The sequence below is a fragment of the Grosmannia clavigera genome (genome assembly GCF_000143105.1).
Source record: "Grosmannia clavigera kw1407 unplaced genomic scaffold GCSC_161, whole genome shotgun sequence".
Lineage (NCBI taxonomy): Eukaryota > Fungi > Ascomycota > Sordariomycetes > Ophiostomatales > Ophiostomataceae > Leptographium > Leptographium clavigerum.
In genome coordinates this window covers 512970-540501 of record NW_014040778.1, presented here as the reverse complement: position 1 = coordinate 540501, position 27532 = coordinate 512970, and the positions used below count along the sequence as shown (strand labels likewise).

General features: G+C 59.0%; 7 protein-coding genes across 7 annotated transcripts; 4 read left to right on the top strand and 3 right to left on the bottom strand.

Moving 5' to 3' along the window:
- Positions 1-871: 871 nt before the first annotated feature.
- Positions 872-5076, top strand: CMQ_8117 (ww domain containing protein; the record flags this gene model as incomplete). Its single annotated transcript, XM_014315658.1, has 3 exons — positions 872-3774; positions 3834-4522; positions 4604-5076. The coding sequence occupies 3 exons, from the start codon at positions 872-874 to the stop codon at positions 5074-5076; spliced, it is 4065 nt and encodes a 1354-aa protein (XP_014171133.1).
- Positions 5077-5250: 174 nt separating this feature from the next.
- On the bottom strand, positions 5251-6201 carry CMQ_8223 (phosphomannomutase; the record flags this gene model as incomplete). The annotated part of the gene is made up of 3 exons (XM_014315764.1): positions 5251-5503; positions 5595-6049; positions 6106-6201. The coding sequence occupies 3 exons, from the start codon at positions 6199-6201 to the stop codon at positions 5251-5253; spliced, it is 804 nt and encodes a 267-aa protein (XP_014171239.1).
- A 2420-nt stretch (positions 6202-8621) lies between these two features.
- CMQ_8219 (sodium calcium exchanger protein) lies at positions 8622-11972 on the bottom strand (the record flags this gene model as incomplete). The annotated part of the gene is made up of 1 exon (XM_014315760.1): positions 8622-11972. The coding sequence occupies one exon, from the start codon at positions 11970-11972 to the stop codon at positions 8622-8624; it is 3351 nt and encodes a 1116-aa protein (XP_014171235.1).
- A 776-nt stretch (positions 11973-12748) lies between these two features.
- CMQ_8193 (condensin complex component cnd2) lies at positions 12749-15554 on the top strand (the record flags this gene model as incomplete). Its single annotated transcript, XM_014315734.1, has 2 exons — positions 12749-12849; positions 12899-15554. 2 exons carry the CDS (start codon positions 12749-12751, stop codon positions 15552-15554), a joined length of 2757 nt encoding a protein of 918 aa, XP_014171209.1.
- Positions 15555-17966: 2412 nt separating this feature from the next.
- CMQ_8210 (two-component osmosensing histidine kinase) lies at positions 17967-22020 on the top strand (the record flags this gene model as incomplete). Its single annotated transcript, XM_014315751.1, has 3 exons — positions 17967-19982; positions 20048-21547; positions 21613-22020. 3 exons carry the CDS (start codon positions 17967-17969, stop codon positions 22018-22020), a joined length of 3924 nt encoding a protein of 1307 aa, XP_014171226.1.
- Positions 22021-23079: 1059 nt separating this feature from the next.
- CMQ_8268 (uncharacterized protein) lies at positions 23080-23784 on the bottom strand (the record flags this gene model as incomplete). Its single annotated transcript, XM_014315809.1, has 3 exons — positions 23080-23290; positions 23518-23537; positions 23602-23784. 3 exons carry the CDS (start codon positions 23782-23784, stop codon positions 23080-23082), a joined length of 414 nt encoding a protein of 137 aa, XP_014171284.1.
- Positions 23785-25427: 1643 nt separating this feature from the next.
- CMQ_8278 (uncharacterized protein) lies at positions 25428-26032 on the top strand (the record flags this gene model as incomplete). Its single annotated transcript, XM_014315819.1, has 2 exons — positions 25428-25517; positions 25787-26032. 2 exons carry the CDS (start codon positions 25428-25430, stop codon positions 26030-26032), a joined length of 336 nt encoding a protein of 111 aa, XP_014171294.1.
- Positions 26033-27532: the final 1500 nt, after the last annotated feature.

Sequence of the window (27532 nt, the reverse complement as noted above, 5' to 3'; positions counted from 1 at the left end):
CGAAATGTTGGGCCTCCACGGACATGCACCATGTTTGGCTCCGTCGCTGGCCAGTTTAATTTAGCTGCCAGGCTGTTTTTCCACATGTCTCAGCCTTGTAAAGAGGACTGTCTCGAAAGACTCGGACAAAGCACACCCTCACCCTCAATGCGGCTGCCTGATTGCAGAGCCCAAGCATGTCGGGCACCTTCCGTGATTCCAGGGGATGTTAGATCCCGGTCAAACGCGTTGTCTCTCCGGCGACAAAGAGGCAAAGCCAGCAGCTCAGTGGTCGTCTGCTGCAAGCGCTGGACTACAACAAGGAGAAGAGGAGCCACCCGTTCTCCATTCTAAGCGCCCAGGCCCAGCGGCCAATCACAGCGCCACAGCGACCCGTCACCAAGCATAATGTCATTATGCAGCAGCGGTCTCTTCCAACTGGCTGGCGGTTGCGCGGCCTCCAGCAGCGATGCCGCCGCTAGACTTCCCTAGTGGATGGACAGGCCCTCGAGACCGGACTCGAACCCCTCGCTCCTCTTCTCTGATGCCCTTCCCCCCTCCTTCGATTGTCCCCTGTCAGGCCGCGAAACTGGCCGCATATCGATCGCAGAGCGCCCTGCTTCTTATTTTCTTGCACCTTGGCTCTCCTCTGCCTCCTCTCCCCTCACTTTTCTCTAACTTTTGTTGATCTTGAAACGTTTTGTGCTTCTTGCTTCTCACACCCATTCCTGCCGTCTTACACTCCTCCTTTTTCCTCATACCGACCAGAGCTGCGACCCAGCAGAACATCGGCCAGTACCCTTTGCGCTTTTCGATCCCGCGGCCATCATACAGCGCATCCATCTTTGCCCACGCGTCGCCTTTCGAACAAAAGGGTACACAAGCCCCCGCCATGGCCAACAGATCGCGGGGCATCTCCGAGGAAGAGCTCTTCATGAGCCGTCCGGCAGATGAATGCGACAGCCCTACGGTCGAGCCTCTGAGAATATTCAGGCCCCAGAGCCCGAACACAGGGACGACTGACCACTCTAGCTCCGAGCGCTTTCGCTATCCGCCGCCGCCGTCCTCTTCGTCCACAGCGTCCAGGCCTGTCGGTACCAGCTCGACACGGCCCTCATTTCCCCTGCCTCCGGGTGCTTCAAGCTCGGCCAACCCGCTGCCGTATCCGGTTGACGACGAGATTCTGCCACAGGCTCACAAAGTCAGCCGGCCACCGTATCCCGACGACGACCGCCCTAGCAACAGTGGACGGCCACATGTGTCTACAGGCGGCAGCTACAACGACATTTCGCCGCGGTTGCCCCTTAGTCCTACTGGAAAGAAGCCCGGCCTGGCCGAGAGACGAGGGGCTGTGCCAACGTCACTGTCGCCGACGAGTCCTGTCGACAACGATGAGTTCTTTGCCAAGCCAATAAGCCAAGCCCCCAAGCAGAAAATATCCACCAGCTACCAGAACAAGCCCTATTACCCGCCGCCGGCCGCGTCATCGTCCTCATCTTCGTCTGTCCCCACTACAGCCCCGGCAGCTGGACCCGGGTCGGTCGGTCGGCCACGCACCGATTCCGACTCGCTGCAAATGGCCGTGGAACTCGATGGTGGTGGCGGTGGTGGCAGTGGCATGAACCGGTTTGCATCCACGGCCTCCACGTCGACCACACGCGCCAGCCGCGGGTCGCCGCCTCCGCCGGAGACGCCTATTGTGGAACCAGGCAACGTTCCCGGTGGCGGCATCGAGGCGCGCTATGCGGCTGCCGGCATCTCTGGCACGGCTACGCTCAACAGCTTCCAGTCTCCAAGTGCGGCAGCTGCACAGCGTCTGGCACATTACGGACGCCCAGTTGCGACACCCCAGCCGGCGCCACCAATTCAGCGTCCGTGGACACCAACCGAGTCACCGGACAGTCAGCCACACGGGCCACCCACCGTGTACCAAGGAACCACTCCTGTGCAGAGCCCACCTCCGCCTGTTGGGAGCTCGGCCCCGCCAGTGCACCCGGCCCTTGCTGGCGCCGGCGACGGCAACACAAACCAGACGAACCTGCAGGTGAGCGTGTTGGAGCAGGACTTTCAGCGGATGCAGGCATCCACGCCTCCGCCAGCCTACACCAGTGTAAATCCCAGCGGTCCCTCGTCCTACCCACAGGAGAAGCAACAGGCGGCCCAAGCCCAACAAGCAGCCCAAGCCCAGCAGGCGGCCCAGGCTCAGGCACAGGCCCAGGCACAGGCACAAGCACTGGCACAGGCACAAGCACTGGCACAGGCACAAGCACTGGCACAGGCACAGGCCCAGGCCCAGGCCCAGGCACAAGCACAAGCACAAGCACAAGCACAAGCACAAGCACAAGCTCAGGCTCAGGCTCAGGCTCAGGCTCAGGCTCAGGCTCAGGCTCAGGCCCAGGCTCAGGCCCAGGCTCAGGCCCAGGCTCAGGCCCAAGCACAGGCTCAGGCTCAGGCACAACCCCAGACTGCGGCAATATCTCGTCCGCAATCCACCCCGGCAGTGGTGGCAGTAACCCCAGCAGCAGCTGTGCCTGTGGCGACGTCGGGCTATGCCCCGGCAGCAGCAGCCATGGCAGGGGGCGTGGCAGCGGCTGCTTCGATACCGGCTTCTGAGGTCAAGCATCCTATCATGAGCAATCCTCTGGCGTCACCAGGCCTGCACAATGCTGGCCATCCGGCATTTGCCAACGACCGGCCCGAAAGCACGCAGCAAAACGCTGCAGCAGGTGGACTAGCACACAAACCGTCCGTTCAGGGAATGCAGTCGCCACCACCGCTGCCAGAAGGCTGGATCTCACATCTGGACCAGAACTCGGGCCAGTACTACTACATCCATCTAGCCACACAGGCCACGCAATGGGAGTTTCCCAAGGGTCCGAACCCGATCCACCACGATCCCACGCCGCTGTCACCGGCCACATCGACGTACGGCAATCCGCTGGGGTCGCCGTTTGCAAAGCAGTCAATCGCATCGCCCATGTACCCACCGACGCCGGGCTACGCAGAGAGCATCACGAGCTTGGCCGCATCGGCGGCACCGACGGCCGGCTTTGCGGGACCACCGCCCAGCGCAGGCGTGGACATGTACAAGATCGCGCCCACCAACGGGGTGTACTTTGGGCCGTATCTACGCTATGTCAACATGGACGTGGAGAAGGGCATCTGGCTAGGCAGCATCATGATCGTAACAGACGCGCCACAGCCGCCGACAATCCACATCCACCTGAGCGTCGACCTGTCGCCCAACCCGCGGCAGCTGGTGTCGTACAGCATCTCGACGCACCAGCGCTGGACGTTTTACAAGTACGATATCGACCTGCAGATGAGCGAGCACGGCACGGAGCGCTGGACGTATGCGGTGACGTCGCACCTAGGCTGCACGCGCTACGAGTTTGCCGTGGCCGGGCGGCACGAGCTGGGCTGGCGGTTCATCGCGCATTCGGGCAACGATTTTGCACCATCGACGTCGCAGACCGAGCGCAATCGGCTAGGTGGCCTGGATTTTATGTGGAAGGACGTGCTGCAGAAGAACGTCGAGTGTGGCGGTTTCCACGTGCAGCTGGGGCTGGGCGACCAGATCTACGGCGATCGGCTATGGCGCGAGGTGCCGCTGCTGCAGCAGTGGCTGGCCATCTCTGGGCGCGAGAACCGCAGGAATGTGCAGTGGACGGCCCGACACGAGGAAGACGTGCTGCACGCCTACTTCCACTACTACACGTCGCACTTTGACCAGCCGTTTCTGCGCGAGGCTTTTGCGCAAATTCCGCATATCCTGCAGGTGAACGATCACGACATGTCCGTATTTTCTCATGCCGCTTCCCCTTATTTATTCAGAATCTGACACACTGAAACAGATTCGACGGCTTTGGATCGTACCCTGACTACATGCAGCAGACGGCGGTGTTCAAGAACATTGGCCGCATCGCCGTGGAGATGTACCTGCTCTTCCAGCACCACACGACGATCGAGATCCTGCGCAATGTACACACGGACCACGACGTGTTCACGATCACGGGTGCGGGATGGCACTTTGTCAAGTACCTCGGGCCGGCGGTGGTGGTGGTGGGCCCCGACTGCCGCTCGGAGCGGACACAAACGCGCGTGCTGGCAGGCCCGACGTACCAGGGACTGTTTCCCAAGGTGGCGCTGCTGCCGCCGAGCGTGCAGCACTGCCTCTGGATGCTGTCGGTGCCGGTGGTGTATCCGCGGCTAGAGACGATGGAGACGTTGGCCAATACATTCCAGACGGGCAAGAAGGCGGTCAACACGACGTACAACCTGGTGGGCAAGCTGACAAGCTCGGTAGCCGGCGTGGTCGGTGGGCGGGAGGTGGTGCAGCAGGGCTTCTCGTCGGTCAAGAAGGCGATTGGCAAGTCGGGGTTGATGGGCAACATGCTCAACAACTTTGGCGAGTTTGGACTGGCGGAAGAGTTGCGCGACCTGTGGACACACGAGTCCAAGGACCTGGAGCGGACCTATCTGATCCGGACGTTGCAGGGCATCGCGCAGCAAAAGGGGATCCGCATGACATTTCTATCAGGAGGTGAGCAATGGCGAAGGGGGGAGCAGAACAGAGAGGACCCCAAAAAGAAAGAAAACCATGGTTGGATGCTAACACTGTCAGACGTCCATTCATGCGGCGCCGGCCTGTTGCACGACCCGTCGCACCCGTCGAACCACAAGACAATGTACCAGATCATCTCGTCGCCGGTGGTTGGGGCTCCAGCCAACGGATACATGCTCAAGCTGCTGCACAACAACCGGCTGCTTTACGTGCCGCAGAACGGCCACCTGTCGACACACGAGGCATCAGACACAAAGGAAGACATGATGGAAATTTTCCAGCTGGACGCGTCGGGCATGATGCGCGAGTACAAGAAGTTGATGAACCGCCGCAACTACGTGGCCGTGGTGGCCTACGACCCAGACACGCTTGCAGCCGGCGGCAGTGTAGCTTCGACGCCGGGTGGCGGCCAGCAGGGCCTCAGCAAGCTCAGCCTAGCCGTCGATTATGTCGTGCAGGGTGACGGCGGCTTCAGCGGCACGCCGACCAAATATGGGCCGGTGATCATCCCGCATCTTGAGTTTGGGCGTTAGAGGGGGTATGACTGTATATTGGGGTTTGTGAATTATGACGTGTTTAGTGAAGATTGCTAGACCAAAGACTGCTTGTATTCCCTTGCAACTATGTGCTATATATCTGCAGTGTGCGTGCTCGTTTATTTCCCGTCTATCGTGGTTGTTCGTGAGAGATCTGTTATCTTTTCCCGTCTACAGGTCGAACAGCTTTTTGATTTCGGCAACGGTGTCCTCGGGGCAGGTGACGGAGTGCCCGATGGTGCGAGGGTCGGAGAAAATCTCGTAGTCGTTGCCGCCCTCAAAGGTCTTGTCGCCGAAGAAGTGGATGGTGGTGTACTCGACGCCGTCGGGCTTCTTGGCCTCGGCCTCGAGGTGACGCAAGCAGTAGGTCTTGTCCCAGCCGGTGGGGAAGACGTCAAAGGAGATCTGACCGCCAATGGAGAATCTAGGAAAGTTAAAAGGGGGGGAAGGAAGAAAGAAAGAGAAAGGGAAAAGGGAAGACATTTGAAAGAAAAAGAAATAGAAAAAAAACTCACGTCAACCCGTGGTGGCCAAACTTCTCGCGCAGCTGCTCGACCAGGGCCTTGCGGATGCCGTGGACCTTGTCGTAGGCCTCAAAGGCGAGGCGCTCAGCGGTGGAGGCGTTGCGACCGATGGGCGAGACGTTGATCATGCCATTGCGGAACTCGATAAAGGTGCCGCGCTTGACGGGGATGTCGATGTCGGCAATGTAGTGCAGGACGAAGCGGACAAAGTCCTTGTAGTTGTCCTCGCCAATGTACTGGATGAACGAGTTGCTCGGCAGCTGCTCGCCCAGCTTAAAGGCCGTCAGGCCGTTCTCGGAGAAGCAAAAGTCAAACAGCTGCTTGACCGAGACGTCCGCGCCGCCAAGCTGCTCCTCCTGCTTGGACAGGTCGGAGCCGCCGACGAAGCCGATGGCGCAGCGCTGGCGCAGGCGGTGCAGCACATCGAGCGTCTCTGGGGCGACGTGCTGGGGGGAGTGTCAGTACGTTTGTCGCAGACAGGAACAACAAGAGACAGTCTTACCAGACGAGCTGGCGTCAGCGTGCCGTCCACGTCAAACAGGCAGATGGTGTTCTTGAGGGGGCGCTCGGTGAGCGGCACAAACGAGGGGGCAGCCATGGTCGGAGGGACAGGCAGAGACAAGAGGCGAAGACGGAGAGACGAGGCGACGAAGCAGAGAGTGAGATTGGAACTCGAAATATGGAGCAGCAGAGGGGACGGCGAGCATAAAAAGCGGTCTGCGCAGCTCAATGGCCGGGCTGCCAGACTCGGAAGGGACAGCTTGTTCAGACTGGCAGCAGCTTCCGCGCCAGTGGCCCACTAACCCCGCGGGAACTATTACGCGCAGTGAGGCTACGGAGGGGTACTTGGCTACATGCATGTATCGGGACAGTGCAGGCGATATGCGCTTACGGCGACATGTACTCGAGTCGTGCGAATGTAGTACGCTAGCCCGTTCTGGACATCCGCGCGCAGACGCTCAATGGAGACTAGCGTGTCTGAGTTCGTCTTGTATGAGATGCATCAGGACGAATGCCAGTGCTGTCGTCACGACGAGCGGTGTGCGTAAGACGGAGGAACCTTGGGTGACAGGTGACGGAGAGCCATGTATAAGAGGACGACCTGGAGGAGGGCGAGGGGGACGACCAGATAGAAAGGTAAGCCCGAACGGACAGTTCATACGTCGTAAACACAATAAAAGCACATACATCACTGTTCACTTCGATATGAAATACAACTCTTTGGCTCGCCTGTCAATTACGCTATATACAAACGCTCGCTGCTACGCTTAAGTGACTTGACCGGCCAGCATTTCGGCTTCAGAGTAGCCTAGTAGTTGTTGTCGTTGTTGCCATAGCTGTTGTTGCTGTTGCCACCGTAGCTGCTGCTGTCGTTGTTGTTGTTGCCATAGCTGCTGTTGTTGCTGTTGCTGCCGTAGCTGTCGCTGTTGCTGTTGCTGTTGCCACCGTAGCTGTTGTTGTCGTTGTTTCTGTTGTTGCCGCCGTAGCTGCTGCTGTCGTTGTTGTTGCCATAGCTGTTGCTATCGTTGTTCTTGTTGCTGTTGCCGCCGTAGCTGCTATCGTCACTGTTGCCGCCATAGCTGCTCTTGTTGTTGCTGCCATAGCTGTTGTCATCGTTGCTGTTGTTGTTGCTGCTGTTGTTGCTGCTGTTGCCATAGCTGTTGCTGCTGTTGTCGTTGCTGCTGTTGTCGTTGCTGCTACCGTCGTTGCTGCTACCATAGCTGTTGCTGTTGTCGTTGTTGTTGCCGTAGCTGCCGCTGTTGTTGCTGCTGTTGCTGTTGTCGTTGCTACCATAGCTGTCGTTGCCGCTACTGCCGCTGCTGCTGTTGCCACCCTTGTAGGCGGAAGCGGCCATCTTGGCAACGTTGCCTAGCTCAGAGTAGTCGACGTTGCCCTTGGACTGGTAGTCCGAGTAGGCCTGCTTGGCGGCAGTGCCAACATCACCCCACGAGCTGCCGGAGCTGCCAGAGTTGTTGTTGTTGTTGTTGTTGTTGTTGCTGCTGTTGTTGTTGTTGTCATTGTTGTTGTCATTGCTGCTGCTGCTGCCCTCAAAGGACGAGATGGCACTCTGCGCAAGCTTGCCGAAATCCATTGTGGTAAGATGTTTGGAAGTGGAGGAGAAAGATGAAGATATAAAGGAACCGTGGATCAAAAGATGGCAAGTTCTGTACGGAAGACTGGACAAAGACGAGACGGCAGCCAGAGGCCGGCTCCAAGCGGCTTCTTATACTCGTCCCAGGCGAGCCGTTTCCAGTCCCGACCGGTTACCCCTCCAACTTAGCTCCTCCTGTTCTCCTTCCCCCTTTCCGGCTGCCCTACTGCGTCCGATGAAGAGCGAGGGATGGAATGCGCTGAAGTGGGACCCAGATGCCCGCCGTCTCGTCCACCTGGCCCGACAGAGCGTACCGAATGCGACGGTGCGGCCACGCCGACCATCGTTTTTTTTTTTCTTTTTCAGTCGTTTAATCCCTCTTCCCTGGTCGCCCAGCAGCACACGCTGTCCACCACCAATCCATGCCCCCTCCATCGGACCCAGCAGCTTGCGCCGAGGGGGGCATCCAGAACTGAATGCACTACGCAGAGGCGCCAACCCCTGCCGGCTGCTCGTCACACGCTGTGGCCGTATGCGGTAAGGTGCGTGCCAGACAAGCTGAAATGGTAAGATAGCAGTATGGATCGGCGGCTGAGAGGAAAAAGGAAGGACGAAAAAGAAAAAGAGAAAAACGGGGACAAAGAGGAGGAAGCGAAGAGGAAGGGAGGAGAGAGGAGAGGAGAAGGAGAAAGAAGAGAGAGGAGTGAGGAGAGGGGAAAGAAACAAAGGTAAAGAAGAAGCACCGAAAGAAGACTGCACCTGGCAGCTCACAGTCCACGGAGCTACTATGTACTCCGTAGACAATGAAATTACACAGGTCGAAGCGATCGAGAAATAGTGTGGAAATAAAGTGGACCGGATGCTCGATCATATTCTACTATCGGGTATTCTACTATCAGTACTTGTATGTCTGTTCTGCTTTCGCCTCATGTTTTCGCCCACCCTCCGGCCACCTCCGTGGCCACGTTGACGGTCGTGCTGACGACCCACATGCAGATCAGCACAATGCCGATGCGCCGGCTCATCATCCAGCCGTTGGCCGGCACGACCACCAGCAGCGTGACGAGCGTGACGAGAACCGTGATGGCCGATACCATCAGCGACTCACCCACCTCGATCTCGTAGGCATCCGTGTGAGCGTGCGTGCGAGTGGCCATGCCAGCGTTTGTGGTCGTGGCTGACCGCGTCGTCATCCAGGCGCCGCCGATGCCGACGCCCAGCAAGATATTCAGCATCGGGCCGCCAAAACAGGCCGAGAGCGCCATGACCGGATAGCCGAGCCGGGCGACGGTGATGTCGGCCACCAGGTCGCCCAGCGAGTTGCCCACCGCAAAGATAGTTAGGCCCAGCACCGCTTCCGAGATGCCGGCCACGACGCCAAACGCCTTGAGCACCCCAACCACCTCGCCGGCCACCGTCGAGATCCAGGCCACGCTGATCACAAAACCCAGGAAGCAGAGTAGCGCGTGCCGCCGCGGCCGCTCCTCCGCCGTCGTCCGCCACAGCAGCAGCCCCAGCATGCCCAGCGACGTCACCAGCGCTGCCAGCATCATCCATGGCAGCCCGCCGCTGTCGTCCTCCGTGTTCGCCCATACCACCAACACCGTGAACTGCGGTCCCGCAAACAGCTGCACTGCCACCAGCCAGCGGTTCCACGTACCTGTCGACGACTCTGCTGCCTCTGCTTCTTCTTCTGCTGCCGTCGCCTTGTTCGTCGCCACCGAGCCGCCGTCGACGCTGTCCTGCTCCACAGACGCCGCGGTTTGTGGCTTAGTCAGCAATCCTACCAATCCTGTTCCAATTTGAGGCTTAGTCATCCCTCCCATCCCCCCCGCCATCGGCACCGTCTGCTCGCCCGGCGACGACGACCCGGCCGCGTCCTGCTCGAGCTCTTCGGCCGTCTGCAGGATCGGTGGTGGCAGTGCCAGCTCGCGGCTCGGCCGCCGCACGTAGCTCACGCTGGTGCTCCGCCGATAGCGCTGCCACTCGGTCTCCTCGGGCACGACCAAGGCTGGGCTTCCAGCGTCCGACAGGCTGCGCACGTCGTCTCGGTAGGGCGAGCTGTGGCTGTCCTGCTGGCCCCGGCGCTCAATGTCGTCGTCAGCCTCAGCCTCGGCTTCGTCCTCGTCCTCGTCCTCCCCCTCGCCCTCCAGCTCTTCCTCCATCTCGACGACCGGCAGCGTGATGACCAGCAGAAAGACGGTCGGCACGGATATGAGGCTGACAAACTTGTCCCACACGCTCTTCTCGCGCCATCGCTGCAGCGTCGGGAAGAGTGTGCAGAGGATGATGTGCGGCGGTGGCAGCACGCCGTAGGGCCACCAGCGCAGCGGCTTCGGCAGCACGGTGCGCTGGCTGTTGGAGTCGTCAACGTCGCTCGGCGCCTGGACGGGGAAGTAGGACGAGTGGCCGTGGGCGTGGTGGTGGGCGTGGTAGTGTTCAGAGACGGGCGTCGAGAGGCCGAAGCTGGACCTGCGTGACGGCCGAGTGGGTGAGAGCATGCTGGGCGAGTCAGCGTAGCCGGGAAACGGCGACAACGACGGGGACGATCGTGGAGAGCCGTGGTTATGATGGCTGGTGGTGGTGGGAATGTGTAGGTGCAGACTGGGGAGGCCGGGTCGCGGGTAAGCCTGGCTGCTGCTGCTCGCCGAAGGCTCTGGCAACACGAGTGGAGGCGCATCTGTCTCGCTGCTGTTTTCCGGCGACACCGAAGCGGACACGGTGATCGAAGGCGAGGCCGATGTCGAAGCCGAAGCCGAAGCCGAAGCAGAGGCAGAAGAACCGTCGATGGCATATGTCTGCTGGCCAATCATGTCGTCAGCCGTTGAGGCCGGCTGGAAGCTGCGTGGCACGTCGCCAGAAGAAAGAGCACGGCCTCGACCGCTTCCGGCAAACGAAAAGGGCGGCTCGAGAAAGCTGCGTCGAGTGGGCAGGATGGCGCTGCTGCTACCGCTAGCGTGATGAGCAGAGACGCCGAAGCCGTAGCCACTGCCGCCGGTGGGGATGCCGGCCTGGGCCGATGCTCGGCGACGGTCGATGGGCGCCAGATGGACGGTGCCGGAGCGCTGCAGCGACGACAGCACGGACCGGAACTCGAGGGCGCCCAGAAGACTCGGCCGGATGGGCGTAACGGTAGTGCTGCGACGGCCGCGCGGACGATTGACACGCATGCTGCTGGTCATCTCGGCGTTGATGTGGCGGTTGCGCTCGTCGTCGTCGTCGTCAAGGTGGTGATGATGGTGGCTGTGGGTGTGGTGGTGATGTTGGTGTTGGTGAGCATCGAGGCTCTCTTCTAGTGGAGCGGCCACGCTGTTGATCTCGATGCGCGGACCGCGTTCGTTGACGTCGCGAGGTGACATTGGGGGGGTGTTGGTACTGTTGTTCGTGCTGGTGTTCATGCCGTTGTTCTCGCCCTCTGACTCGTCCCGATAGGATTCACCAGACTCAGGGCTTGCGCCATCCCGCAGCAGGGCCTCGCGAACACGGCGACGCTTGCGGCGCTTGACGACCCAATGCCAGCCGACGACGGTGACGACGTAGAAGAGGTAAAAGGCGATCATGGTGCAACACTCCCAAAGGAGCAGGCGGCCATCGGCGAGAAAGACGATGGCAAAGGCGACGGCAGCGATGAAGAAGCAGATGTCGCGCACAAACGTATAGCGGCTGACGCGAAACTCGCGCACGAGAGCCATGGACCCAGCCACGACGGCCGTGATGAAGCTGGCCGCCCCGATGAGCTCGCCGACGGCCATGCTGCCGCTATTGGACCCCATGGCGGCAAAGGTGCTGAACACGTCGGGCGATCCGTTGCCCAAGGCGAGAAACGTCACGCCGGCGAGGCTCTCGCTGAGGCCGAGCAGCCCAGAAATGGTGCCGAGATTGACTGAAAAGAAGTCGCTGGCCGCGATGCCGATCGTCGTAAAGAGCAGTCCGAGCCAGACGACTAGGATGGCAAAACCAGCCGGCTGCAGCGCCCGGTTCAGCGTGCAGTAGTAGAGCGAGAGGTACGGCAGCAGCCCGGCCGTCTCGTCGTGGCAGTGCGCCCGCACAAAAGCACACTGGTCGGCCGCCTGATGCACCATGCGGCAGGGTGTCGTGTCAGTCTCGACCAGTCGTCTGGTCAGGGGCTGAATCAGGCGGCTGTCCGAGGCGAACATCCTTCCGAGCCCATGGACCGCAGCCAGCGTCAGCACTACGGCCGTCGACACCACAAACGGCCGCGCGCTGAATCGGGGCCGTGTCCGTGCCGGGACCCTGCGCCATCGGCCGGCCGCCATGGCTTTTGGCATCGACATCGATATCGACATCGACAATGTTCTTCGCAGATCCTCAATCCATGGCCAGCATGCGCGCTCGTCCTGCGGTTGCGGCTGCACGGCTGCGGCTAGCGGTGGCTGTGCGGATCAGCTGCGAAGACCGGCTGCAAGGAAGGACGCTGTGCCGTCCGAAATGCTGAGCAGGAGGAAAAGAGAAAAGAATAAAAGGCTTGGCTGAGATTGGGCTGTGCTGAGGTGCAGCAGTCGCGGAACCGATCGAGCTAGAGGATTGGAAAGGAGAGCGAGGGGATTGGCGAAATCAGAGCAAACGCAGAAAAAGAAAAGAGAACCAACAAGAAAGCCGGGTTTGACAATCGACGGAAGCCAAGCAAGTCCAAGACGTAACCGATTGTCCTTCAGGATGGGAGGCAGCCCTGAATCCAGACACGGAATCGTCATGTTACCGAACTGGGGTGGTGTATAGCTACTTTGCTTCGGGCTAGACCCCCATAGCTCCTGCCGTACCTCTACTTACGACGTATTATCTCCTTTTCTCTGGCTAGCTTATTTACCCCTAGCGCATTTCTTAGCTATGATATAATATGATCTTCTACTCTGCTGAGTCATCATACACATCACGTGACTTTGTTTACATTTCGTTGCAAGTGGGGGTTTGTGGACACGAAAACAATCAGGCCGTTGCGCCGCATCGCCGAATTCTGCAACGGCAAGACGAACGGCCCGCCAGGAGCAAAAGAGCCCGACACCACAGCATTGCATCCCAGAACTGCGGCAAGATGCCTCGCGTTGCGCAGGCACCGCGTGCGAGCAGCACCAAGAACGGCAGCAAGCCGCCACCATCGCATCCGCCGTCGCCATACAAAAACTCTCCGGTGAAGTACGTTCGCCCGGCTTCTGCCATTCCATCCACTGTGCTGACCGAGCAGGATCCCACTCAACGACGATGTGCAGGAAAAGGCACGCCGGCTGCAGTCGCGGCAGGCGCTGAAGGCGTCAGCGACGCCGACATCACGCAAGGTGAGCGCGATCCGGCTGGACGAGCTGGAGAACAGATCGGCGGGGTCAAGCCCGCGGACACCACGCGGCCGGGCAGCCCGCCAGAGCCTGGGCAGTGTGGCGGCGGCGGCAGCCTCACGGCGGGAGTCGATCAGCGCGGGAGCTGGTCGTGGCCGTGGTCACGACGACGACGACGATGACGATGACGATGACCGAGTGGTAGTGGGCGGATCGGCGGTGACGCCTATGAAGCGGGTGCCGATCCTGGCCAACTTTGAGGAGTGGATGAAGATGGCGACGGACAACAAGATCAACGCGGCCAACTCGTGGAACTTTGCCCTGATCGACTACTTCCACGACATGTCGCTGCTGAAGGAAGGCGACGGGGTCAACTTCCAAAAGGCCAGCTGCACGCTCGACGGCTGCGTCAAGATCTACACCAGCCGCGTCGACAGCGTGGCCACGGAGACGGGCAAGCTGCTGAGCGGCCTAGCCGACAGCCGGGATAACAAGAAAAAGGCAGTTGGCGGCAGTGGTGACGACGGCGTCGACGGCAGCGATGACGAAGACGAAGATGAGCTCGACGAGGACGGCAACGTCAAGAAGAAGCAGCGCAAGAAGCAGCGGTCAGAGGTGACGCTGGCGCCGTCGTTTGCGTCGCTGCAGCTCAAAAAGCTGGAGCTCGAGTTTGCCGTCGACCCGCTCTTCAAGAAGGCCTCGGCCGACTTTGACGAGGGCGGCGCCAAGGGACTGCTGCTGAACCACCTGATGGTCGATGCGCAGGGACGCATCGTGTTTGACAGCAGCGACGACGCGGAGGTAAAGGGCAAGAAAGGGGAGGAAGAGGCGGCAAGGGTTGACGATGAGGAGGAGGGCGGTGACGATGAAGTGGAAGGGGAAAACGAAAAAGGAGAAGAGGGCACAGATGAAGAGGACGTGCCGATCGACATTGCAGCCCTGGGCCAGCGGTTCTTCCCGGAGCTGCACCGGCTGGACGAGCTGGACGTGTGTCCGTCGCTCAAGACGTTGGACCTGGGCGACCCGTCAGGCACGACGGACATTCCGTTTCTGCGGGCGCTGGAGGACCGCGACGAGGCAGTCGGCGGCAGTGGCAGCGGAAGCGGCGACAAGACGGCCATGTTCATCGACGAGGACGGGCCGCTCGGCTTTGACGACACGGACGCACTCGGTGGCTTCGATCTGGGGCCGGAGGTAGACTTTGGCGAAGGCGGTGAGGCATGGGCACGCGAGGCCCGACTGGAGCCGCAGATGCGAGTTTACGATGCAGGCGGAGACGGCGACGTGGCAGACGAGCTTCTGCTGCAGCCGGGCGGTGCAGAGACGGACGACTTTACGATCGCGATGGCGCGGGCATCACAGGCGCCCGACAAGATGCACGAGAACATGCTGAGCTACTTTGACCAGGCGCTGCGCAAGAACTGGACGAGCGCGGAGCATTGGCGAATCCGACGGATCAAAGACGTCAACAAGCCAACGGCAGCCAAGACGCGCAAGGAGAAGGAGCCGTTTGCGATTGCATTTGACGGGCCGCTGAGCGAGGCCATGGCAGAGCAGCTGTTCACGCAGGCGTCGAGCAACACGACGATCACGCTGGCCAAGAAGGACTGGAAGGCCAAGTCGCGCAACCTGCTGCCGGACGACAAGCATTTCCACAGCAAGCAGCTGCTGTCTCTATTTCTGAAGCCGCGGGCGCGACTAAGTCGACGGCGGCAGTGGTTGGGGGGACGGGGAGTCGGAATCGGGAGATCCGGGGGATCCGGAGGTGCGGGCGGCCTGGTGGACGTGCCAGAAGGCGAGATGGACGAAGCCTTCTGGGCGTCGCAAAAGGGGCCGGAACAGCCAACGGTGGAGGGACGGGAGCGTGACAGTCCCCACGGCCACGGCGACTACGACGCAGACTTTTTCGCCGACGATGGGCTTCCGTTTGCCGGTGGTGGTGGCGGCGACGAGGACGACGACGGCGACGAGTTTGCGGATGCGCGTGACCACTTCAGTCCAGGCGTCGACGGGGCCGAGCCGGTGCTGGGCGAGAACGGCATGACGGCGACAAACGGGTTTCCGGGCGGATTTACGCAGGCGCTCGGGTTCACGCAGGGGCTCGTGGGCGGTGGTGGTGTCGGCGGGACGACCAACGCGTTTGGCGATCTGGCGTTTGGCACGACGCTGGTGACGTCGAGCCGGCGCGTACGGCCTGAGTACGTGCAGTATGCGCGGGTGGCCAAGAAGGTGGACGTGCGACGGCTGAAGGAGGAGCTGTGGCAGGGGATGGGATGGGAGGGACAAGACAAAGACACCTCCAGACTGCTGACACCGCCACCCGGAGAAGAGGCAGGCAGCGCCGACAGAGCAGACAAGCAGGACGACCGGCAGCTCAAGTTCACAGACGTGATGAACGGACTGCAGCGGGTGTATCCCAAGACGGCGATGAACGACATCTCGACGAGCTTCTGTTTTATTTGTTTGCTGCATCTGGCTAACGAAAAGGGACTGGTGATCGACAAGACCGACGGACTGACGGACCTGGACATTCGCAAGGACTGGACGGCTGTGGGAGAAGGTGTGTGAGGGAGGTGTGGTGTGGGTGTGGGTGTGGGTGTAGGTGTGAGAGGTCTACATAGTAAGTGCTACACATACAGTACGAGTTACAGTGTGCCAAGAACCCGAGCAACTCCGTAGAACGTGAGCCCGATTCAGACTGTTGGAGATCGACATGTAGTGTTTGTCTTTTTATGTTGTCCCGAGTCTTTGTCCTGTATCTTTGATCTGTCCTTCTGTCCTTTTATGAGTACTTTGTCAATCAAATTTCCTTCATTCTCTCTGACCTCTTCTCTTGATTACCCTCTTTCTCTTTCCTCTTTCCTCTCTCTTTCCCCCCTTCTCTCCCCATGGCGACCTCGATAAGCAGACGAGAAAGAATGCAGGAAAATAAAAATAGAACCTAAGCTTAAACACGGTCGTATACGGAGTACGCACTAGTCGCCCGCCCAACAACACTCAGCAAATCTCTTGTCTCAGCCAGATCGCGCTCGCAGCACGACTAGTCTCGCTCGTCTCGGACGTTGTCTCTTTCTGTCTCTCCCTGCGGTGGCCGCGCCGTGATTGGCTGCCACTGGCAGCAGTGGACACGCACCAATGGAGATGCACTACCGACAGCCCTCAGCGCAGGGCTCCACCGATGACGTCAGTCGAGCCCGGCAGGCGAGCGGCAGCGAAGCAGGATTCATGGCAGGCGACGGAGAACGCGTGATCTGCACACGTGAGGCGCGTGCCGACAATCAACCAGCGGCCAGCAGGCCAGCAGGCCGAGTCGCTCTGGCTGACCCGTCGTGTTCTGGCCCGCCGTGTCGCTCTCTGGCTCGCCGGCCACGTCGTGTCCGTCTGGAACAGCATCGGCCTCTTCATCTCAGTACCGCAGCATCGTATCGTATCGTACCGTACTCCGCCGACGCGTGCCGTCTTGCTGCAGCGAACGTGCGCTAGCCGCTTTTCTGTGAGGCTGTCGGCCCTGCTCCACGGTCCAGCATCGCATACTACCCTTAACTCCGGCGGGCACAGGCCCTGAGACTTGGACTTGAGCCCTGCTGGCGGATGGCGTTATCTGCCCTCTCCTCCCCCTAAACCCCCTGGAATGGCCGTCCATCGACCGCCGCAGGCTCTGCCCAGGCCTCCTCCAGGCCTATCGTCGCATGTCCCGGCAGCTTCTCTCCTCTTTCCTCTTTCCCATGCCACGTCTGTTTTCCATCCATCTTCTGCTGCTCAACCCCTCGCCGTTAGACCCGCCAGGCCAAAACTGCCTGCTGTTTGCGCCAATCGCTGCCGGCAACTCCTTATCCTCTCTTTCCTCTTCATTTTCTGCCCTCTCCTCCGCCTTTCTTCCCTTTCTTCCCACCCCCCCCCCCCCCCCTTCATCCCTCTATCCGCATTGACCGTTTTCGACCGACTTTTCACGTTCCCTAAAATACGCTTTTGGCCCTGTTCTCCCATCCTTCGCCCCCCGGAAAAAACCGCCCCATCGAGAAGCCGGGCAGCCAAGAATGTCTCCGTGAAAGACCCCCCTTCTTGGATTTCCCATCAGCAACTCCCAACCCCCAGTGCCAACCCAATCGGCCGCCTGCTCCCGCGAATGCTCTGCTCCTAGAGCCAGAGACTGCCACAGGGCTCCTCAGGCCATCACAGGCCAGCACAGGCCATCACAGCCATCACAGTGGTTCTAGCAGGTGCCCCACCCCGGTCGAGGCCTTTTGATCCCTCGCCATGCCAATCAAAACCTCTTTCTGCACCCAAGAAAAGACCAGCACCTGTCCCCTGCTAACGTTGCCTTCTGCTCCTTAGCCCGCAATTGCCTGGCAGCCCTCCACTGCCGCCTCTTTTCCCATCCATCCCCCATACTCAAATTCCCACCCCGAGCTTGTCTTCACCATCGCCATCTCCATCCGACCTTCTCTAGCGGCGTGTGACTTGCGACGAGGACCAGCCGACCGCTCTCTCCATCTGGCCCGCCCGTCACGCACGCGCCCTCTCTGCCAACCCCCCCCCCGGTGCTCCTGACAGCGACAGCGTGTTCGGCCGCACTCTCCCGTTGGGGAGTCGCCGCTTCTGAAGCCGGCTGCCGATAAAACCGCCGTCGACAAACACGGCTACCGGCTGCCGTTCTGATTGAGATCGCGACTGCCTAGAACGGTCATTGTTGCTGCATCTGTTTTCATCTGCTTCTGGCCTCTTTCTTCTCTCTTTTCTTGTCCTGACGGATCGTCTCTCTCTTCCTCTCTCTCTTTCTCCCTCTTGCTTTTTCTCCCACTCTCTCTAGCCCTCTCTCTTTCTCCTCTCTCCCTTCTCTCTCTGTTTCTCTCTCTCTCCTCTCCTCCTCTCCTTTCCTCCTCTCCTCTCCTTCTCTCCCTGTCTCTACCTTTCTCTCTCCCCCTCTCTCCCCCCCTCTCTCTCCCCCCCTCTCTCCTCTCTTTCCCCTCCCGCATCCCAATGACTGTGATCACAAACGGAATGTCCGACGACTCAATGCTCGCAGCCATCGCTGCCCTGATCAAACCTCTTGCCATCACGACGGGCGGCACAGTAGTCCCGTCCCATATCGACCTCCCAGGACATGACTCGCCCGAGAAACACTGCCTGGAAGTCGAGTTGATAGCCCTTATCGAGAGAATACACAAACTCGAGTCAAAGTCGCCATGCAACGCCTGCGCCGCCTGCGCTGCCGCCACCGTCTTCCCAGACTTCCCGCCCGAGACGGCCGACTCGTTTTTTAGCAATGAGACCGCCTCGTCCATCACAAGCAGCGCCTGCGGCGGCGCCCCGCCACCACTGCCAGCCCCGGATTCCGACAGCGCCGTCAGCGCCCGCAGCAGCTTTGCCGAAGACAGTGTTCTGGTTGCCACCAAGCTGACTAGCAAGGCGCTCGTCGGCCTGCACAAGCACGTCGACAACCAGTCCAAGCTGCTCGACTCCCAGCGGCAGCAGCTTGCCGGCGTCAACGCCCAGCTGCTCGAGCAGAAGACCCTGCAGGAGCGTACCCTTCAGCAGCTTGAGCTCCAGCGCGTGGCCACACTCGAGCGCGAACTATGGAAGCACCAGAAGGCCAACGAGGCCTTCCAGAAAGCCCTGCGCGAGATTGGCGAGATCGTCACCGCCGTCGCCCGCGGCGACCTCTCCAAGAAGGTCGGGATGAACTCGGTCGAGATGGACCCCGAAATCACCACCTTCAAACGCACCATCAACACCATGATGGACCAGCTGCAGGTCTTCTCCAGCGAGGTCTCACGCGTCGCCCGCGAAGTCGGCACCGAAGGCATGCTGGGTGGCCAGGCCCAGATCGAAGGCGTTGACGGCACCTGGAAAGAGCTGACCGACAACGTCAATATCATGGCCCAAAACCTGACCGACCAGGTGCGCGAAATCGCCTCGGTCACCACCGCCGTCGCCCACGGCGACCTGACCAAGAAGATTGAGCGCCCGGCCCGCGGCGAGATATTCCAGCTGCAGCAGACCATCAACACCATGGTTGACCAGCTGCGCACTTTTGCGTCCGAGGTCTCGCGCGTCGCCCGTGACGTCGGCACCGAGGGTATGCTCGGCGGCCAGGCCGACGTCGAGGGCGTCAAGGGCATGTGGAACGAGCTGACGGTCAACGTGAACGCCATGGCCAACAACCTGACGACCCAGGTGCGCGACATCATCAAGGTCACCACAGCCGTGGCCAAGGGCGACTTAACCCAAAAGGTCCAGGCCGAATGCCGCGGCGAGATCTTTGAGCTGAAGAAGACGATCAACTCCATGGTGGACCAGCTACAGCAGTTTGCCCGCGAGGTTACCAAGATCGCCCGTGAAGTCGGCACGGAGGGTCGCCTGGGCGGCCAGGCCACCGTGCATGACGTCGAGGGCACGTGGCGCGACCTGACCGAAAACGTCAACGGCATGGCCATGAACTTGACGACGCAGGTGCGCGAAATCGCAAAGGTGACCACGGCCGTGGCACGCGGTGACTTGACCAAGAAGATCGGCGTCGAGGCGCGCGGCGAGATCCTCGACCTCAAGAACACCATCAACACCATGGTCGACCGGTTGGGCACGTTTGCCTTTGAGGTCAGCAAGGTGGCCCGCGAAGTCGGCACCGACGGCACGCTCGGCGGTCAGGCCCAGGTCGACAATGTCGAGGGCAAGTGGAAGGACCTGACCGAGAACGTGAACACGATGGCGTCCAACCTGACGTCGCAGGTGCGCGGCATTTCCAGCGTGACCCAGGCCATTGCCAACGGCGACATGACCCGCAAGATCGACGTCGAGGCTATGGGCGAGATACTCATCCTCAAGGTGACCATCAACAACATGGTTGACCGCCTGTCCGTCTTCTGCAACGAGGTCCAGCGCGTGGCCAAGGACGTGGGTGTCGACGGCATCATGGGTGGCCAGGCCGACATTGCCGGGCTCAAGGGACGCTGGAAGGAGATTACGACAGACGTGAACACGATGGCGAATAATCTGGTATGTCTGGTCTTTCTCCCTGTTCTTCGTTTCCTGTTTCTGACAACCTATTCTGACACCGCCAGACTGCCCAGGTTCGTGCTTTCGGCGACATTACCAATGCCGCCACAGACGGCGACTTCACCAAGCTGGTCGAGGTTGAGGCGTCGGGCGAGATGGACGAACTCAAAAAGAAGATCAACCTGATGGTGTACAACCTGCGCGACAGCATCCAGAGAAACACGCAGGCCCGGGAGGCGGCTGAGCTGGCCAACAAGACCAAGTCCGAGTTCCTCGCCAACATGTCGCACGAGATCCGCACTCCCATGAACGGCATCATCGGCATGACCCAGCTCACGCTGGACACCGACCTCACGCTCTACCAGCGCGAGATGCTCAACATTGTCAACAACCTGGCCAACAGCTTGCTCACCATCATCGACGACATTCTGGACTTGTCCAAGATTGAGGCGCGGCGCATGGTCATCGAGGAGATCCCGTACACGCTCCGTGGCACCGTCTTCAACGCGCTCAAGACGCTCGCCGTCAAGGCCAACGAGAAGTTCCTCGACCTCACCTTCCACGTGGACAGTTCGGTACCGGATCACGTGATCGGCGACTCGTTCCGGCTGCGCCAAATCATCCTCAATCTCGTCGGCAACGCGATCAAGTTCACCGAGCGCGGCAAGGTCAGTCTGACGATCCGTAAGGCCGGCCAGGTCGACTGCAGCAGCGGCGAGTACGCCATTGAGTTTGTCGTGACCGACACCGGCATCGGCATCCCGGCCGACAAGCTGGACCTCATCTTCGACACCTTCCAGCAGGCCGACGGCTCCATGACCCGCAAGTTTGGCGGTACGGGCCTGGGCCTGTCCATCTCCAAGCGTCTGGTCAGCCTGATGGGCGGCGACGTCTGGGTCGAGAGCGAGTACGGCAAGGGCAGCTCGTTCTACTTCACCTGCGTCGTCCGCCTGGCCGTGAGCGACATCTTCCAGATCCACAAGCAGCTGGACCCGTACCGCGGCCACCAGGTGCTCTTCATCGACAAGGGCGTCAACCGGAACAGCGGTGACATTGTAGCCATGATGAAAACGCTCGGTCTAGTTCCGGTCGTCGTCGACTCGGAGCGGAACCCGTCGCTGACCCATGCCCGCGCCAAAGCCTCGCCGCCCAAAGACGTCGTCATCGTGGTCGACTCGCTCGACACGGCCCGTCGACTGCAGTCGATCAACAAGTTTGAGTACGTGCCGATCGTGCTGCTGGCACCGGTTGTGCAGGTGAGCCTGAAGTCGTGCATCGAGCTGGGCGTGACGTCCTTTATGACGTCGCCCTGCGACCTAGTCGATCTGGCCAACGGCATGGTGCCGGCGCTGGAGAATCACGCGACGCCTTCGTTGACCGACAACACCAAGTCGTTTGACATTCTCCTGGCCGAAGACAACACCGTGAACCAGCGGCTGGCCGTCAAGATTCTGGAAAAGTACCACCACGTCGTGACGGTGGTCGGCAACGGCGAGGAGGCCGTAGAGGCCGTAAAGCATAAGAACTTTGACGTCATTTTGATGGACGTCCAGATGCCGGTGATGGTGAGTTTTGTCTTGCCTCATCTTTCTTGTCTTCTTCTTTTCTGTCTTTTCCGCTAACCGTCCAGGGTGGTGTCGAGGCTACGAGCAAAATCCGCGAGTACGAACGGTCTGGGAACGTCCAGCGAACTCCCATCATTGCGCTGACGGCTCACGCGATGATGGGCGACCGAGAAAAGTGTCTGCAGGCCCAGATGGACGAGTACCTGTCCAAGCCGCTGCAGCAGAACCACCTGATCGAGACGATCCTCAAATGTGCCACGCTCGGCGGCGCTCTGCTGGAAAAGAACCGGGAACGCGAGCTCGCAAGGCACAGCGAGTCCAAGGTGGCGACACAGTCAACATCGGCCCTGTATGTCCCGACGCGCGTGGCTCTACTTACGCCGCTCAGCCGGCCGGTCACAGCTGGCGATGCGGACCATCCGGCGGCGTCCCTGGTCGACCAAACGGCAGAAAATCAAAGGGCAAGCAGCTAGAAGCCACCCGGGCCTTTTTTGCGTTCCGTTGTTGCATAGCTGTTCTAACATTAAGCGCGCAGCTTGCACAAACGTTTAGCACATAGCACGTGACAGGAAGAGGCGACGGCGACCGCGGCGCCTTGCCTTGCCACGTGACTATTCTGTACTGTTTCCTTGCTTCGGTCTATTTTCCTGGTTTGGGAAGGGGAGGAAGGGGGAGGGAGGGGGGTGGATGGAGTGGGGGGGGGGCAACTTTTGGGTTGGAGTATCCGGCATGGTACTGCGTTTTATGTCCTTGTCCTTGCGTCTTTCTGTCTTGTTTTCCTGCCCTGTTTTCGTCCAGGGGTTTGGCCTTCCGTTGTGGAAGCGAAGCCTTGTGTACGTTTGGCATTGTACACGGCGTTTTCCTCTTTACGGGCTTGCGGGCTTGTCCTTTTGGCATATATGTTATCCTGGATAATCTACCAAGGGTGTTTTGGCTTATATTTCTGGTTTAGCTATGCAACCGGTGGGCAGGACGCCTGCAATCAAATCCTATACGATGCGTGGAAGTCGGGAGAAGCCCGGGCTCAGCGGTTGTTTGTATGGGAATGCTAGGACACATGAATCTTATATCCAAGTCGTCAATATACTGGCCGGTGAATGTATGGTTTTTTAAACGTGTCGTATTTGTCTGCAAATTTGCTGCATGAAGAACATGAATGTAGATGAAAAGGCAGAAAACTATTCCAGGTAGCAATTGAGTTAAATTGTAAACCAACATAGTCATTGTGTTAGACTTATCATACGCAAAAAACGAAAATAACGAAAACAAACCATCAGCCAAGTATTTTCGTAACATAATTAATCTAATCGCCTTACAAGTACAGAATATCCAACAATCATTGAACCACCAATAGGCGATGCCCTACTCTGTATATATGGTATCTATTCAAGATATCGTATGCAACCCCCAAAAATCTACCAGTTAACTCCGTATAACAAAACACAAAATACTCTCAGAACACAAGGGTCCAATATCTGCACGTCTCAATCACATCATGGCTCCGAGACCACGGCACGGCAATAGCAACTGGGTTACTTCGTGCCATTGGTATTGCCGGTGCTCTGCTTGCCATTGTCATTGGCATCTCCGGCGCCATTAACCCCGATCTGCTCATCACCATCATCGACCCCACCCTCGTCTTCCAGATCTTCTTCAGAGACCCCCAACAGGCCGAGCAACTGATCTAGCTTAGCCTCAAATGCCCCGAGTTCGAGCTCGAGTTTGTCGGCCGTCCGTTCTCCTCTTTACAGAACAGGTTAGCCTGCGGATTAGAAAGGGAAGCAAATGGCAAGCTAGAAGAGGACTGAGGTCCAAGCCACTATGAACGGAAAGGGCCGAAGGGGGGGAGATGGAGAGGGGACGGGGGGGTGTATGTGGTATCGAGATGTGGAAAAATGAAACGCAACAAGGATATATCGACGAGAAGGGAATAAGGGCATGAGCGCGATCGCAGACTTCGGACGCCTTACCTGGCCAGTTCTTCCAGGGCCTAGAACAGGAGACGGAAGGAGTCAGCCACACGGACGATGAGGAGCAGAGAGAGGTCAGCTGACCTGGGTCAGTCCCGCTCTTTGGGCGGCCAGCGTGCCTATCGGTGGCTGCGATGCGGATGATGAAGCCGAGACGGCCGAAACAACTCCCGAAGAAGCTCCCGCTGGCTGTGGGGCGGCTGATGAGCCGAGGCAAGACTGCCGCGGTCGAGTGGTTGCGGCCTTTTGGCCGTCCTGGGCAGCCATGTTGGAGAGGTGTGTGTTGGAACGGGTTCACGATGGCAGGTTGTGGATACGCAAGATAGTACGGAGAAATACGAAGCCATCTTTCGTCGTACATCACAGACAAAATGTCAGCAGCACAGCATGAATATACGAAATGTACTGTGGTCTCGCACGGCCTGAAGAAAGCCGCCGCATTGCACGGTAAATAAAGATGGTGGGGTATGGCCGACTCCGCAATCGCAACAGAACACGGCAGGACAGATTCTCCTCGTAAGATGCCGCTGAAAGTGAAGCTGCATGTGCTAGAAAGTATCGGAACGAGTAATATACGGCATTCGTCGTAGCATATCGCACACAGTGCACTTTGAAACTTTACGTACTCGTACATAGTACTTGCACCGCCATGGCAGACAGGTAGCTGCTGATTGGACGGGAAGGAGACGGTGGGTCCGTCCTTCCAACCAACGACAGGTTTTACTTTTTTCCCATGTAGCAGGCTAAATGGGTAAGGCGAGCATGAGCACGAGTTACGCGCATCTGCCATGTCATGTTAGCATGCATTCCTTGTGCATGGCAAATTCCACCGCCAGTGTAAGCTCTTTTCAGATCGCGGTGTACTATGTCCCTGCACGCCAGCAGATATGCTACAGTACCGTACCGGATTGTCTGGCAGGCAGCAGAAGCGCACAACCGGCAGGGGGGTTCTTTTGAAGGGCTGGGCTCAGGCAGCCGGTCCCGGTGTGGGGAGGGGGTGGGATTAATTGGACAATGGGGTATAGTCGGTAGAGGGGTGAAATCGCCAAATGCAAAATCGTATGATTTCTGCAGGACCATCACAGCATTTTCATCGTCAAGCTCCCCTTTTGGCTTGGGACGGAGGGGCCGGCCTGCCTTGAACTGTCTCAAGTTTGGGCTGACTCGAAAAGGGATGAACGAAATGGACAAAGAGAAAAAAAAAACACGCTGGAGAGGCGAGGAGGCAAACCAGGAAATGCCCTCGTGCGCCGTACTTTGGCGAGAATGCCATGTTTCTGAGTGCGCGAGAAGCCGCTATGCCGGCCGGCCGGCAGCTCTCTTGTGCCTTGCTCGTCGCTCAGAAACGGCGCGCTTTGTTCCAGACCAGGCGAGGGGGAGCAGCGATCATGTCACAATCAGCTGTCGGCCATTTTCTTTTTCCGACGACTACGAAATTGCATGGTGCAGGCCATTTTCACGGTGCCGTTTTTCATTTTCCATTTTCCATTTCCCATTTTCCATTTTCTATTTTCCATTTCTCAAGGTTTTACTCCGTACTTGTTAGTCTGGGCCGTGCAAGTGGGCTTGGGAGGGGGGAAGGAAAGCTTGATGCCTCTCTCGCAACGTGGACGCGTCTCTCGGTTCGCGGCAAGCAGGCCTGGCCGTGGCTGCCGCTGCTCTCTCGTCCATGCAATGCGCTGCGCAGGAAGGAACGATTTCGCGTACGGACTACGGAGTACGAGGACGGAGCACGCGCATGCTTAGTTGCGCCGAGCTGGGGCCTCTTCCTCGCCCTCGTTGCATCTTACATACTATGTATTAGCAGCTACGGAGTTCTCGTACACGTATTACTCAAATTGGGAAGGAACGATACGACGACAGCTCCTCCCCTTCTTCGTGTCCTGGAAAAGTACCTCGTCCATAGCAGCATGCGGTCGGGGTACAACGGGCACGGCGATCCTAACCCCGTCCCCTACGCGCTGATTGGCGCGCCTGTCCCCGTCGACGCCTTCCAAATCGTATGTTTTTTCGCTCCTAACCCCCAAACTTGTTCACGCTCCCTAGCCGAGTTTTCTCGTCCGTACTCGTAAACTGCGCCCTCGCTCATCTCGTCCCTGCCCTTTCTCGTCCCGTCCCTGCCCTTTCTCGTCCGGGCGCTGCTGTGCCTTCTGTCCTCCGGGGAAGGAGAGGCGGTAGCGAGATCCACCCCCCAGGTACACTGTACACTGTACTCACCGTGCCCCGGGACCGTACGGCTGTGCTCGTCGCACTCTGACGCAGTCGGCAGTCCGATCGTAGCGTCTACGGAGTACCTGCCCGCGACCCGCTGCCCACCGTGCCGGATTTGGCCGTGTTCCTGGGCGAGCTTGGACCCATCCTGGCTGCTGTGCGCCCAGGTATCCTCTACAACAGTACTTTGCCCGTCGCTCGTCACTTTCCCTCAAGCCCACCCCCCCAGAAAATGACCAGTACCGTGTACAACCAGCCAGGCGCCAGAGGCCGATTGGAGAAGGAACGACCGCTAGGCTCGTAAGATACATGTGGCGCTCCGTACTAATAGCTTATTTTCCGGCTTTGCATCGTACTCCTCGCTCTCTACACAGACTCTCTACACATGTACATAGTCATTTCCATGCACGATATTGGTCTCCATCTTCTCCTCCTCCTTCTCCTCTTCAGCACCAGCACCTCACATTTCTCTGCCTTGTGACAGATCTGCACCACGCTTCCCCAAATCATCTTACTCGTCCCACCTCACGTCCCACCCGACAGGAGCCTTACCTTTCTGCCACCCCCCTAGCCTCTCCTTCTCCCTCCAGCTTCTGGCCGCTGGCCGAAGCTAGTCTCTCCGTCTTTTGGCCGCCCGCTCGATCACGGACAGCACGGTGGCCTGTTTGATACTAAGAGCCCCTTCAGCGCCGACTGTCGCGATCTCGTCCTCGCCGATCCCATCCTCTGGGTCCTTTTTCCCCCTTTGGTTATCTGCTCGCCCTCTCACGCAATCATATGACAGGACAACCCATTCCGTCCATATGGAGACCTAAAAAAAGGCCCACTGCAACCACGGACTACTTGCACGAGTACCACAGGTAAACAGGTGACCGGGCAAACGGTCTGCGCCGTCTCGAGCAGACTAGACGGACGCCGGACACACACGCCTCAGGGCTCTTCCCCCCTTCAAACTGTCGGATCGGTTTGACGAATCGGTTGGCTTCTTTCTATTGTCATCGCCCCCCTGCTGGAGGAAGAGTGGCCTATTGGATTAGCCAGACCCTCTCCCCAAGGCCTTCTGCGTCCCACGTTATATCCCTCCCGCACACAACCCCAGGCTTCTTCATTCACTGAGCTGGCAACATCACAATACGCCAGCGGCCTGCCCTTGACCTCGTATATGTCTGCGTATTACACGCATGTCCAATACCGCATGAGCTGTGCTTCTGCATATTCATACACCTAGGCGCACACGGCGTAAGACCCGGCGTTCTCGTCCTCGATTCTCAGCGGACCTTGTCCTTTGTCACTTCGGCGCTGTCTGCAATCAGTAGGTGCAACCCTCCTTCCGCATTGGCTCTCACTCCATCATGGACCGGCCTGGGTATCCGGACGGCTCTACCCTGCTTTCCACTTTCTTTCCTCACTCCACCCGCTGCCACACTCCGGCCGGCACGAGTACCATCGAGATCTCAGCCACCTCTGTCTCTACACCCTATCCGCTGCTAGTTCATGCCCCCCCCATGGATATATGCCATCAGGTTTAACGGCCCGTGCTTCTGGCTTGTCACTGGCCGCGTCCATCCACTTGATCAATGCCTCTGCGTTTTTTTTATTACACTCTCGTCCCCAACTCTCAAGTCTGATATCTCTTCTTTCAGACTCCTTGTTACCCATCTATGCTGACCTTGACGCAGCCATTCTCAATCACAGGTTACAGACTACAGACTACAGACAAACAGACAAACAGACAGACAATCAGGGGACGGCTAAGAAGGCACAGAGCTCAACACTGTCGATGACGGTACCTCGGTGGTCACTC